General features: G+C 41.3%; 1 protein-coding gene across 1 annotated transcript in view; it reads right to left on the bottom strand.

Annotated features, from left to right (window-relative positions):
- Nucleotides 1–12,148, bottom strand: part of COL26A1 (collagen type XXVI alpha 1 chain) — a 489,232-nt gene that overhangs the window by 27,467 nt on the left and 449,617 nt on the right. Inside the window, exons 5-8 of the mRNA XM_040338426.1 lie at nucleotides 9,344–9,494; nucleotides 8,839–8,874; nucleotides 6,237–6,335; nucleotides 2,957–3,118 (exon numbers count right to left, since the gene is read on the bottom strand). Coding sequence (XP_040194360.1) covers nucleotides 2,957–3,118; nucleotides 6,237–6,335; nucleotides 8,839–8,874; nucleotides 9,344–9,494 — 448 coding nt within the window. The remainder of the gene's footprint in view (nucleotides 1–2,956; nucleotides 3,119–6,236; nucleotides 6,336–8,838; nucleotides 8,875–9,343; nucleotides 9,495–12,148) is intronic.

The raw sequence follows: 12,148 nt of genomic DNA on the forward strand, positions 1-12,148 counted from the left end.
GTAATGTGAGCTACCAATGAAGAGTGTCCAAAGAATGTTTTAAACATAAGAGAACCAATTCACAGCCGCTAAGCATTTTCACACTCCCATAATCTGTGTAGAAAAAAAAAAATAAACAAATGCAGCGCTATGTGATATATCACTTAGGGTCCTTTTCACACAGGTGGACCAATAAGGTCCGCCTGCCAGTTTTTTAGGCGGATCTGAATGGGCGCTCCGTGCTCTTCTATGGAGCCACAGATGTCAGCGGTGACATGCCCGCTGATATCCGACCCGCTCCGATCCGCCAAAGTGTGACGGAGGAAAACCCTACTTTTCCTTCCGTCTAGCATATCGGATCGGGTGACAATGGACTCTACGGTTCGTCGTCATCCGATCCCCCATAGGAGAGAGCGGTGCTCTGACAAGTTAGTCCCTGCACAGTGTGCAGAGACAGACCTGTCATCTGCCTGCTCAGCGGGGATCGACGGAGCCCTTTCACACGTGAAAATATATATACTGTATTTGCTGGCGTATACGACTACCTTCTACACTTAAAAAAACTGGCCAAAAAGCAGGGGTCATCTTATAAGCCGGGTCAGCTGCTCGGATGCCTCCTGGATGTGCAGTAATACTGTATATAGCTTCGGCTACATACAGTATATACTGCTTAGCCATTCCCGGTGAGCTATGTATTCAAATGAAATGGAAGGGCTCTCGCGCTATCGGTGCTCTAAACCTAGGGGTCACTGCTGCAGTTACCTGAAATCGGTCCTAGCCAAAAAAGGTGAATGAAATAAGTGATAGTGACTGCGCTGTGTGGATGGGGAGGGGTAGAACCAGAAGAGAGTCCCACCAATTGGGCGGGGTGGTCACTAAAAACAATATCCAATCTAAACAGTGAAGGTAAGTAGCCTGAAAAATCTTAACAGTGTACAAACAATATATACATATATCAAAAAAAGAAGCGCAAATAAAATGGCACAATACTATAAATATATAACAAGTGTGTATATTAGTCCAAGATTGGTACCGCAAGACCAAATTATTTGTGGTACCGTAACATTAAGAGGTACAAAATCCAATGAAGTAAAATACAAGTGAAAGTCTCACATCCAGAAAAAAGGTTAAAAAGTGCAGTCCTTGATAGGCTGTGAACGATAATATAGCGAAGAACCAAAACTCCAGTGTGCATCGAAGCTTGCCTTTTTCTAAACACTGGAGAGAGCTGTCAGCACAGGCTGCAGCATCCCCCCCACCCCAAAACACTTTTACCCCATGTTGATGAGGACAAGGGCCTCTTCCCCACATCTGAATCTTAGTCAAACTTTTGTCTAAATTTATATTCGGACCGAAACGAATTGCACGTGTCTAGATCACAGCTGTCCTCAATCTATCCCATTCATGACAATTAAAAACATTGCTGTTACAACAAACAAAGTGTAGAAAACAAAAAAAGAAAATCCCTGATAACCTCTCAGGCCTCGTACACACGACCAAGTTTCTCGGCAAAAACCAGCAAGAAACTTGCTGGGAGATATTTTTTTGCCGAGGAAACTGTCGAGAAACTCGACGAGCCAAAAAGAGAGCAAATTCTCTATTTCCTCCACAGAAATGGAGAAACTTGCCTTGTCGAGTTCCTCGACAGCCTAACAAGAAACTCGACGAGGAAAACGATGTGTTTCGCCCGTCGAGTTCCTCGGTCGTGTATACGAGGCTTCAGAGTAGTATAGTGTTACTATGGAGACACTGAACTACTCTGATGAAAGTATGTAAAAAAATAAATAATAAAAAATGTAAAAAATTCTTGTAAAAAAGTAAGTGTCCCTAATCACCACCATATCAGTTATATGATGATGTTGTATTGCACTGGTGACACTATGCAAAAAAACAATTGTAAAAAAACAAATGTATTCAATTTCTTTCAAAAATTGTGACAAAAAATTACAACTTCCCTACACTACAGTGTACACTGACACAGACCAAAACATGCCCTATATAAGGGCCTATTTTAAGGGCAGTAGATGCACTAGGAGGTTGCTGTTTGATCAGCAGCTGTTACCCGTGTTCTGTTCTTGTTTCCTGTGTTGACTCCTGTGATTGACCCATCTTATCCTGACAACGTTTGAACTCTACCTGTTCTGACCTCAGCGTGCCTCTAAGACATCTGCCTGATCTCGAGTTGTCAACCCCTGCTTATATCCTGACCATTCTCTGCCTGTCGTCTATGCTTGGCTGACTCGGCATCTAGTTACCCAGCTTTCTGTTTACGCTGGTCCTCAATCTGTTGTGTGCTGCCAGTCTTGCTGCACCTACTACCAGTTTCTGTTCCTGCTGCCATCCACTGTTTCAGCTATCCAGCTCAACTCTGGTGACGCACCTGCCATGCACCTCTGCGACCAGCGGAAATCCTACAGGCACTCTTACCTCAATGCCCTCTTGCGGCCACTGTCACAGCGTCAGTGGTCCTTGAGCTGGGGCTGAACGAGAGGTCTTTCTCTACATGTCAGGCTCTGCCACAAGGTATGTGACAACTTAGTTCTGAATATTTTTGGATTGAATAGCCAGAATAAACTGATACACACATGGCTTGTTTCTGCTATTACTAGAATATCGATAGTACAGTTTATTTTAACCACCTCCCACACACCATATAGACAAATGACAGCAGCAGGAGGGCTCTCCTTCAGGGACAACCTTATATGAAGTTGTCTCACTCTCACTACACTCGTGCGCTCATAGGGGTGCACAGTGCGGCGATCGGCAGGCACACTATGTCCCTGGGACACAATGCATCCCTGATCTCGGTAAAGATCCGATGATGAGGCTCTTTACTCATGTGATCAGCTGTGTCCAATCACAGCTGATCACATGTAAACATGGCTTTGGCAGAATAGGTTTTCTGCTTCAGAACAATGGTGCTATCAAGCAGTTCATCCCTAGTAATTGCCAAAATGTGAAGGTCATATATACTTACTTTCTTTGCCTGTATTAGGCTGTAAAGAATATAAAACACCCTCTGGAACTGAGATTGGTATGGTGGGTGGTCCAGGGGGCCCCGGAGGCCCAGGTGGTCCTGGAATTCCAGTTGTTCCAGGAGCTCCTCTTGGACCTGGAGGTCCTATAGGTCCTAAAGGTCCTGTAATTAAACAATCCATATAAATATATACATAAATAAAAAAAGACATACACACGCATACAAGCACCCATACAAAATATTTCATTATTTACATGTCTGGATTTATTTTAATTATGATAAAAAAAAAATTATATTACACCAATTAAACAGCAATATGTTGATGTTATCAAGTGATACATGCATTAGTTAGAGAATGTATACAAAATGCTTTGTGAACTAGCAGATGTATAATCCAATAAAACAGTAAAAAAAATGTAATTGTCCTAATGGTTACTGTATGCGGATGATTGAGCACATAATGAATCTATACAGCATATAATGATGTTTTAACTGAAAGAGTTCATTTAATATTGTGGTATAACACAAATTATATACATTCCATAGGTGAGCCTTTATATTAAAAGTGGAGTTTCCATCCCAAATTTTTTTTTTCATTATTGTGCTCATTAGACCTAAAAAAGGAAAAAAATATATATATATTTTTTTTACTCATCTGGAAATGCCTGTTGCTATGCGGTCCCACGAAATCTGTCTTTGGATCCACCTAGGATTCTGACATCATCTCCCTCTAATGCTCCTGGGAAATGTGTGTCATAATTTCCCAGGATGCAGTGCGCTGTCCAATTATCACTCCCCATCCAAGACTTCCAGGAAGTAAGTGCTTGTTGGCTTCACAATGCCCACAAGCAAAATGACAACGGTGTAGACATAGTTTTATAAACTATCTTTTTTGAATAACTATGCGGAGCGGCAGCGGGTTGTAAAATAGTAAGTGACCGGATTTATATTATAAAAACGCAGGATGAAAGGACATACATTTAAAAAATGCTAATTGTGTTTGGAACTCCGCTTTAAGTATGCTGCTGGATTCCTAAAGGTCAGTAGATATAAGATAGGGGGAATGTTGTTTCCACATATAGATCTTGGCTTAAATTTACATGTAGATCTCATAACATAAAAAAAAATTATATACTGTATTTTCCGGCATATAAGATGACTTTTGGCATGTAAAAAAATGCCTTAAAACTCGGGGGTCGTCTTATACGCCGGGTACCTGTGTGTTCAGGCTGCGGGCGTCCATTATTTAAAAGCCACGCTCCTCCATGCTGTTCCGTGATAGGCGGAACACTAATTTTCCCAGCAGAGCCTCTGTTTCAGTGTTCCGCCTATCACGGATGCCTTCTCATGCTCGGTCTCGGACGAGAGGACATCCGTGATAGACGGAACACTGAACAGAGGCTCTGCTGGGAAAATTAGTGTTCCGCCTATCACGGAACAGCATGGAGGAGGAGGCGCGGCTTTTGAATCATGGACGCCCGCAGCCTGACAAACGGTACAAACAGGAGAAGGTAGGGAGATCGTGACAGTGAGGTCGGCAATGGCACAGTGGGGCAGCATGTGTAGTGATACAGTGGGGCATATGCAATGGCACAGCGGGGCTTGTGTAATGGCACAGTGGGGCAGCATGTGTAATGACACAGTGGGGCATGTGTAATGGCACAGCGAGGCATGTGTAATGGCACAGTGAGGCATATGTAATGGCGCAGTGAGGCATGTAATGTAATGGCACAGTGAGATTTGAGAAAAGCTGAAAAAAGCCTGTTTCTGTCAGCGGTTGTTCCTGTCAGACTAGTAGGAAGGGGGTCGTCTTATATGGCGAGTATATCCCAAAACCAAAATTTTAGCTGGAAAATTAGGGGGTCGTCTTATATGCCCAGTTGTCTTATACGCCGGCAAATACGGTATACACAATGAGGATGTTTCCCTGTGGGATTTTAAGGCACAAAGGTAATTGGATAAAATTAAGTTATTTACCGTATTTTCCGGCGTATAAGACGACTTTTTAACCCCTTAAAATCTTCTTAAAAGTCGGGGATCGTCTTATACGCCACTAACCTAATATCCCTTACCTTATCCTAAGACATGCAGAATCGCGGCCGTCCATTTTTCAAAGCCGCGCCTCCTACTTCTTCTGTTCCGTGATAGGCGAAATACTCAGCTTGCCAGGAGGCACTGTGTTTAGTGTCCGCCTATCACGGAGGCCCTCTCATCCTCGGACGAGAGGGCCTCCTTGATAGGCGAACACTGAACACAGTGCCTCCTGGGAAGCTGAGTGTTCCGCCTATAATGGAACAGAAGAAGTAGGAGGCGCGGCTTTTGAAAAATGGACGGCCGCGATTCTGCATGTCTTAGGATAAGGTAAGAGATCGTCAAGACACAGTCAGGCATGTCATAAGGGAACAGTGAATCTGGCATGTAATGGGGCACAGTGAGTCTGGCATGTAATGGGGCACAGTGAGTCTGGCATGTAATGGGGCACAGTGAGTCTGGCATGTAGTGGCACAGTGAGGCATGTAATGGGGCACATTGAGTCTGGCATGTAATGGCACAGTGAGGAATGTATTGGGGCACAGTGAGTCTGGCATGTAATGGGGCATAGTGAGTCTGGCATGTAATGGGGCACAGTGAGTCTGGCATGTAATGGGGCACAGTGAGTCTGGCATGTAGTGGCACAGTGAGGCATGTAATGGGGCGCAGTGAGTCTGGAATGTAATGGCACAGTGAGGCATGTAATGGGGCACAGTGAGTCTAGCATGTAATGGGGCACAGTGAGTCTGGCATGTAATGGGGCACAGTGAGGCATGTAGTGGCACAGTCTGGCATGTAATGGTGGCACCGTGAGGTGAGGCATGACTAGTAGGAAGAGGGTAGTCTTATACGGCAAGTATATCCCAAAACCAACATTTTAGCTGGAAAATTAGGGGGTCGTCTTATACGCCCAGTCGTCCTATACGCCGGCAAATACGGTAATAGCAATGTAGATTGGCCTGTGTACCTTAAAAATCCCAAAGGGCAACACCCTGATTGTGTACAAATCGCTTGGTTACTTAAGTTATTAAGGATGTGGTACAGGTAACAACTCTGACACATTAACAACATGACTCTGAATACATTAATTGTAAAGATATTCTATATTGTATAACATTTTTTCAACCTCCTAAAATATTGATGTCATTATATTTGATTTGGTAGAGATGTAACAAAACAGTGAATCTTTTAGCAGAAAATAATGCAGTTCATGGTTTGGAAAGCTAAAAACTATTTATTTTCTTGATACCAGGAGGGCCAACTGGTCCGGCTTTTCCCAATTCTCCACGATCTCCTTTTGACCCAGGTAAACCAATGGGTCCAGGTGGTCCTGGCATTCCTGGTAAGCCTGTTAATTAGGAAACAAACACATAAAACATTTAATCAAGTTGTAATAAAAAGTATCCCTTTTGGAATTGTCTGTTATCTTAAAAATCATCAATAGAGAAAAAGGGGAAAGGGTATACAGTATTAATCCTTTTTATCTATAAATACGCTCTATAAGTATATGCATATGAGCCAAGTATGCTTTTTTCCCATTAAACAATGCCAAGCAAAGCTAAAGCTAGATATTAGATTGCGACAATGTCGCATAGTGTTTGGTGAAAAGCTCAGACATCTATCAATACATTACAGGGAAGGATAAACTATTGTATAAATCAGTGGCCTATCAGTCTAATTTAGAAGCCATCAGGACAATGGAATAGAATTACTAAAACTCAGAATCTGGTGCAGCTATGCACGGTAGCCTATCAGCTTCTAACTTCTGTTTGTTCAGTTAAACTTTGGCAATAAAACCTGGAAGCTGATTGGTCTCTATGCAGAAGTGAGCCTGATGTTGCACTCTCCAGCATTAGTAAATAAACCCCTAAGTGTGCTTTAATTGCAAACAAACCAAAAACATATTCTTAGGCACTGCTGGATACCTTATTTTGTTTGCTAATGTTTTTTTTTTATTGATGTATAGTTGAAACCTAGCCAGGCTGGTTCTATCATCCTTTATAGGCTATTAACCTCTGGACCAGATGCCCATTTTTTCAGGACTAGTAGACATCCTAAAAGAAAAGCTACCAAGAGTAACCATGTGCACCTCTGAAAAAGTTTATGGGCCAGATCCACAAAGAAATTACGCCGGCGTATCACTAGTGATACGCCGCATAATTTCAAAATTCCAGCGTTGTATCTTTGTTTTGAATCCTCAAAACAAGATACAACGGCTTCTGGGTTAGATCCGACAGGTGTACGTCTTCGTACGCCTTCGGATCTAAGCTGCAATACTTCGGCGTCCGCTGGGTGGCGTTTTCCGTGTCGGGTATGCAAATTAGCGATTTACGATGATCCACGAACGTACGCGCGGCCGTCGCATTTTCGAACGTCGTCTGTAGTTGGCTTTTTCCTGGGTATAGTTAAAGCTGGTATTTTGCGGCGTATACATAGAATTGCCATGTTAAGTATGGCCGTCGTTCCCGCCTCGAAATTAGAATTTTTTTTTTGCGTAAGTCGTCCCTGAATAGGGACGGACGTAACTCACGTCTAAGTTCAAAAAATGACGTCGATGCGACGTCATTTTGCGCAAAGCACGGCGGGAAATTTCTTGACGACGCATGCGCATTTCATTCGGCGCGGGGACGCGCTTCATTTAAATGAAACCCGCCCCCGACCCGCCCAATTTCAAATCCGCCGCCAGAAATACACTACGCCGCCGTAACTTAGGGCGTAAAATCGCTGAGGATTCGAAAATGCGCCAGGTAAGGTACGGCGGCGTAGTGTAGCTCCGATATGCTGCACCGTTCTACATGTATGTGGATCTGGCCCTATATATTTTTTTGCAGACCCATTAGACATGTGCAATTTATTTTGTTCCAAATTCGTTTTTTTCAAAGAAATTCAAAACAATTAAAGAAAACCTGTTTAAAAAAAAGAAAATTCTAATGCCGCGTACACACGACCATTTTTCGGGTAGTAAAAAATTACGTATTTTTTTTTATGTCATTAAAAACGATCGTGTGTGGGCTCCAGAGCATTTTTCACGATGTAAAAAATGGCCATTAAAAATATAGAACATGCTCTAATTTGTCACAACGTTTTTAACGATGTCGGTTTTAACGTAGTAAAAAATGGTCGTGTGTGGGCTTTAACGACGTGAAAAAAACGCACATGTTCAGAAGCAAGTTATGAGACCGGAGCACTCATTCTGGTAAAACTAGCGTTCGTAATGGAGTAAGCACATTCATCACGCTGTAACAGACTAAAAAGCGCGAATCGTCTTTTACTAACATGAAATCAGCAAAAGCAGCCCCAAGGGTGGCGCCATCCGAATGGAACTTTCCATTTATAGTGCCGTCATACTTGTTGTACGTCACCGCGCTTTGCTAGAGCATTTTGTTTTTCACGATCGTGTGTAGGCAAGGCTATTTTAACGATCGGGTTGAAAAAAAAACATAGCTTTTTCTAGACCATTAAAAACATAATTTTTTACAACCCGACAGTTAGAAAAATGGTCGTGTGTACGTGGCATAAGATTTGGAAATTCAAAAATTCGGAAATTCGAAAAAACTCGAAAATGTAAAAGAACAAAAAACTGAAAATAAGAACGAATATTCAAAAATTTGTCTGTTAGTGACCGTTACAAATTTATTGGAAGTTATGAATTACCTGAAATAACGAATGCCACATCTAAACGAATGTAACGTAACTAATTAATAATATTAAATAAAGCAGTGCACATGTCTTAGACCGAATGATTAATTAGAATTTTGCCATTGCAAAAAAAAAAAACACAGAAAACATTTCAGAACGTTTAAGTATATTTTTTGCATAATTTTTGTATTAAAAAAACTAACAGCTTTTACCTCGTGCCTTCTTTTCTTCACTATCTCCCTTGGAACCTGTTAAATTGAATTGATTATCAATAAGCTTCGCATTTGCCAAATGTATTTGTTAAGAGTACACAACATTTCAGGACAATAAGTCAAATTCAATGCTGTTTGTAGCTTTGATCAGTGTATTCTGCAGAAAGTATATTTTCATTACAAGTTAATAGTATATAAGTGATTTATTGATAGTATTAATTTGCATAACTGAGCAATGGGAAGAAAGGTGAAGACATACCAGTTATTAGATGCGCAAATGTTGCATACATTTTATCAAACAGTGGGACAAAATTAAATGGAATACATTTTCAAGGAGCCACATTATTTCTAGAGGACCATACACCTACCTAAATCCAGAAAAGATTGCAGTATGTAAATGTATATTCATGATAAATTATTAAATTCTGTATATTTGTGCCTCAAGCTCTGATTGGCTATTTACTCGCACAAAAAAAATAGATATATATATATCTCCTATTCTCACCTGGTGGAGATTTTACTGACTTTCTGAATATTCCTCCAGGGCTCAGCAGCGGAATGGCATCGGGCAGGAAGTGCGTATTCCACACAGCTGTGCCTCTTGTGATTGGCAGATCATTCTCGGATACTTTCTCAGATGATTGTAGTGTGATGATCTACAGGGAAATACAAACAATGAGTAGAGTAGGTACATGGACTGGCCACAGTTATATAGGCATGGATTACTGGTGCAGAGCATAGTAATCTTTCTGACTAGGCTTGCTGTATATTATAAGACGCAAGCCTGGTACACACAATTTTTTTTTTTTTTTGGTTTAACCCAGCGGGCTGAATGAAAAAAAGCTGAAGAACTCGCTGTACTTATTATGCGCAGCTAGTAAAGCAATCTCCTCGTTGAGCTATTGTGTTCTGACAGGGGGGCCCCCCGCCACCAGAACACACTGGTCAGCGCTCCCAGACATTGGCTGAAAGTGCTGATCGGGAGCCGGTCGCCTGCTGGTTTTGGTACATTGTGTGTACATTTTTCGACGAGGAAACTGTCGAGGATCCCGTCGAGCCAAAAAGAGAGCATGTCTTCTTTTTCCTCGACGGGAATGGAGAAACTTGCCTTGTCGAGTTCCTCGACAGCCTAACAAGGAACTCGACGAGGAAAACGGTGTGTTTCGCCGTCGAGTTCCTCGGTCGTGTGTACGAGGCTTTAGAAGTATCACCAGAACACCTGACAACAGTTCATGTGATGACATGGGTTTAAATGAACTCAGTTCAATAAATCAGTGTGGAAACTGTGTCCCATTGACAAAAAAAAAATACAAAGACATCCACAGCTCTGGCTTAAATTTTATCACCAACCTCTTATCAAAATATCACCCACACCGTCCACTCTCCGCTCTTTCCAAGACCTCCTGCTCTCTAGATTTTTCATTGCCTCCTTCCATGCTCACTTCCAGGATTTCTCCAGAACCTCTCCCATCCCCTGGAACTTCCCACATCAATCTACACATCTATCTCCTACTCTGTCTACCTTTAGGCAATCCTTAAGAAAAAAATTAACTCTTCTAGGACGCCTGACTGATTTTTTATCTTTTTTTCAAGAACTCATCCCTCGGCCCAGGTTCACACTGAGCTGTGTGAATGAAGCTGTGCGTGTTCAGCTGAACTCGCACAATTTCACTCCTGCATGTCAGTCCCCATTTCGGCAGTGATTTCACAGACATCTGTGCGGGTTTCTGCACAGATGTCATTGGAAATCCTACCCCGAAATCACAAAAAGTAGTACAGAAACAACTTTTTGAAATTGGTTTAGCGTTGCAGTGATTAAGAAGGTGCCATTACCGACAAATGACGCTGATTTGACATGTCAAATCGCATGTCAAAACGCACCAATGTGAACCAAGGCTCAAAGCTAATACCTTTTGTATCATTTGCACGTTTTAGGTTGTAAATGGTCAAAAGCAGGACCCTCCTACCTTCTTGCCTTGAATTGTAAGCCAATGATTTGGAGACTGGTGCCCTACCGGTCTCCCATAAAGGAAAAATTGTTTTGGACTATCTTGGTACCAGCTTAAACATTGTAGACACAATGTTTGATAAAAAATTAACAATGCTTTGTTATACATAATAATATAAAATCAGGATATCCCATTGATAAATGAGAAACATCATTAAAAATGTAGATTCACAATCCAGGTATATCACCAATATTCATGTACCCCATTTGGATGGACAGGGGTATGATGGATACCCACAGAAGTAATTGTTGTCATTGAGAACAATGACATCTGTGGGAATCCAATCCATTATACCACTGTTCCCCCAAGTGGGGTACATGAATATTGGTGATATACCTGGATTGTGAATCTACATTTTAATAATGTTTGTCATTTATTATTTGGATATCCTGATTTTATATTGTTATGTATCATAAAGCATTGTTACATTTTTGTCAAACATTGGGGGTAATTTACTAAAGGCAACTCCACTTTGCACTACAAGTGCAAACTACAAGTGCTTTGCCTTATATCAGATCTATCCCTCAGATTTACAGCGACTGCACTTCCAAGTGCACTTTCAGTGCAATTTCAAATGCATTTTGCATTTGTAGTGCAAAGTGGATTTGTCTTTTGTAAATAACCCCCATTGTGTCTACAACTTTTAAGCTGGTATTGAGATAGTCCAAAACAGTTTGTCCTTTATGGGTGACCGGTAGGGGACCTCTTTCCCAATCTTTTGTCTTTCAATCTCTGGATGATGGTACAATGCATCTAATCGAATTACAGCTCATACCAATAGAGAAGTCTTGTCCTAAATTGTATCGCAACTGTACTTTCTCCCTTTATTTTATAAAGTGCTGAAACTGTTATTACCATTTAAATCCTGTATACTCATTATATTATTAATAATAATAATAATAATCTCACTCCAAATCTCCTGAGACTAGCAGTCAGAGGCAGCAGACATACAGCTATGAGGCAGTATTCAGAGGAGTGCCTAGGCACTCTCACATGTTAAGACATGCACTATTTTTTAGGTCAAATTCAAGACAAGATAAAAAAAATTATCAGGGCATTTCTTAATTACAATTTACTTTTTTAGATGTTCCCTATAACATATCAAGACTTCACCTTTTGAGTTTTTAAACCACATAGTTGGCTTCTGATTCCTCTAAAGGTATATGTGGGTAACATATATTGATTGTATTAATAGTAACAATTATTAAATCATGTAGTGGAAAGTTAAGCCTCGTACACAGGCTCGGTTTACTCGGCAAGCAAAAAAAACTGCTGGCAGAGTTTTCTTGCCGTGTATACCG

The sequence above is a fragment of the Rana temporaria genome, chromosome 2 (assembly GCF_905171775.1).
Source record: "Rana temporaria chromosome 2, aRanTem1.1, whole genome shotgun sequence".
NCBI lineage: Eukaryota > Metazoa > Chordata > Amphibia > Anura > Ranidae > Rana > Rana temporaria.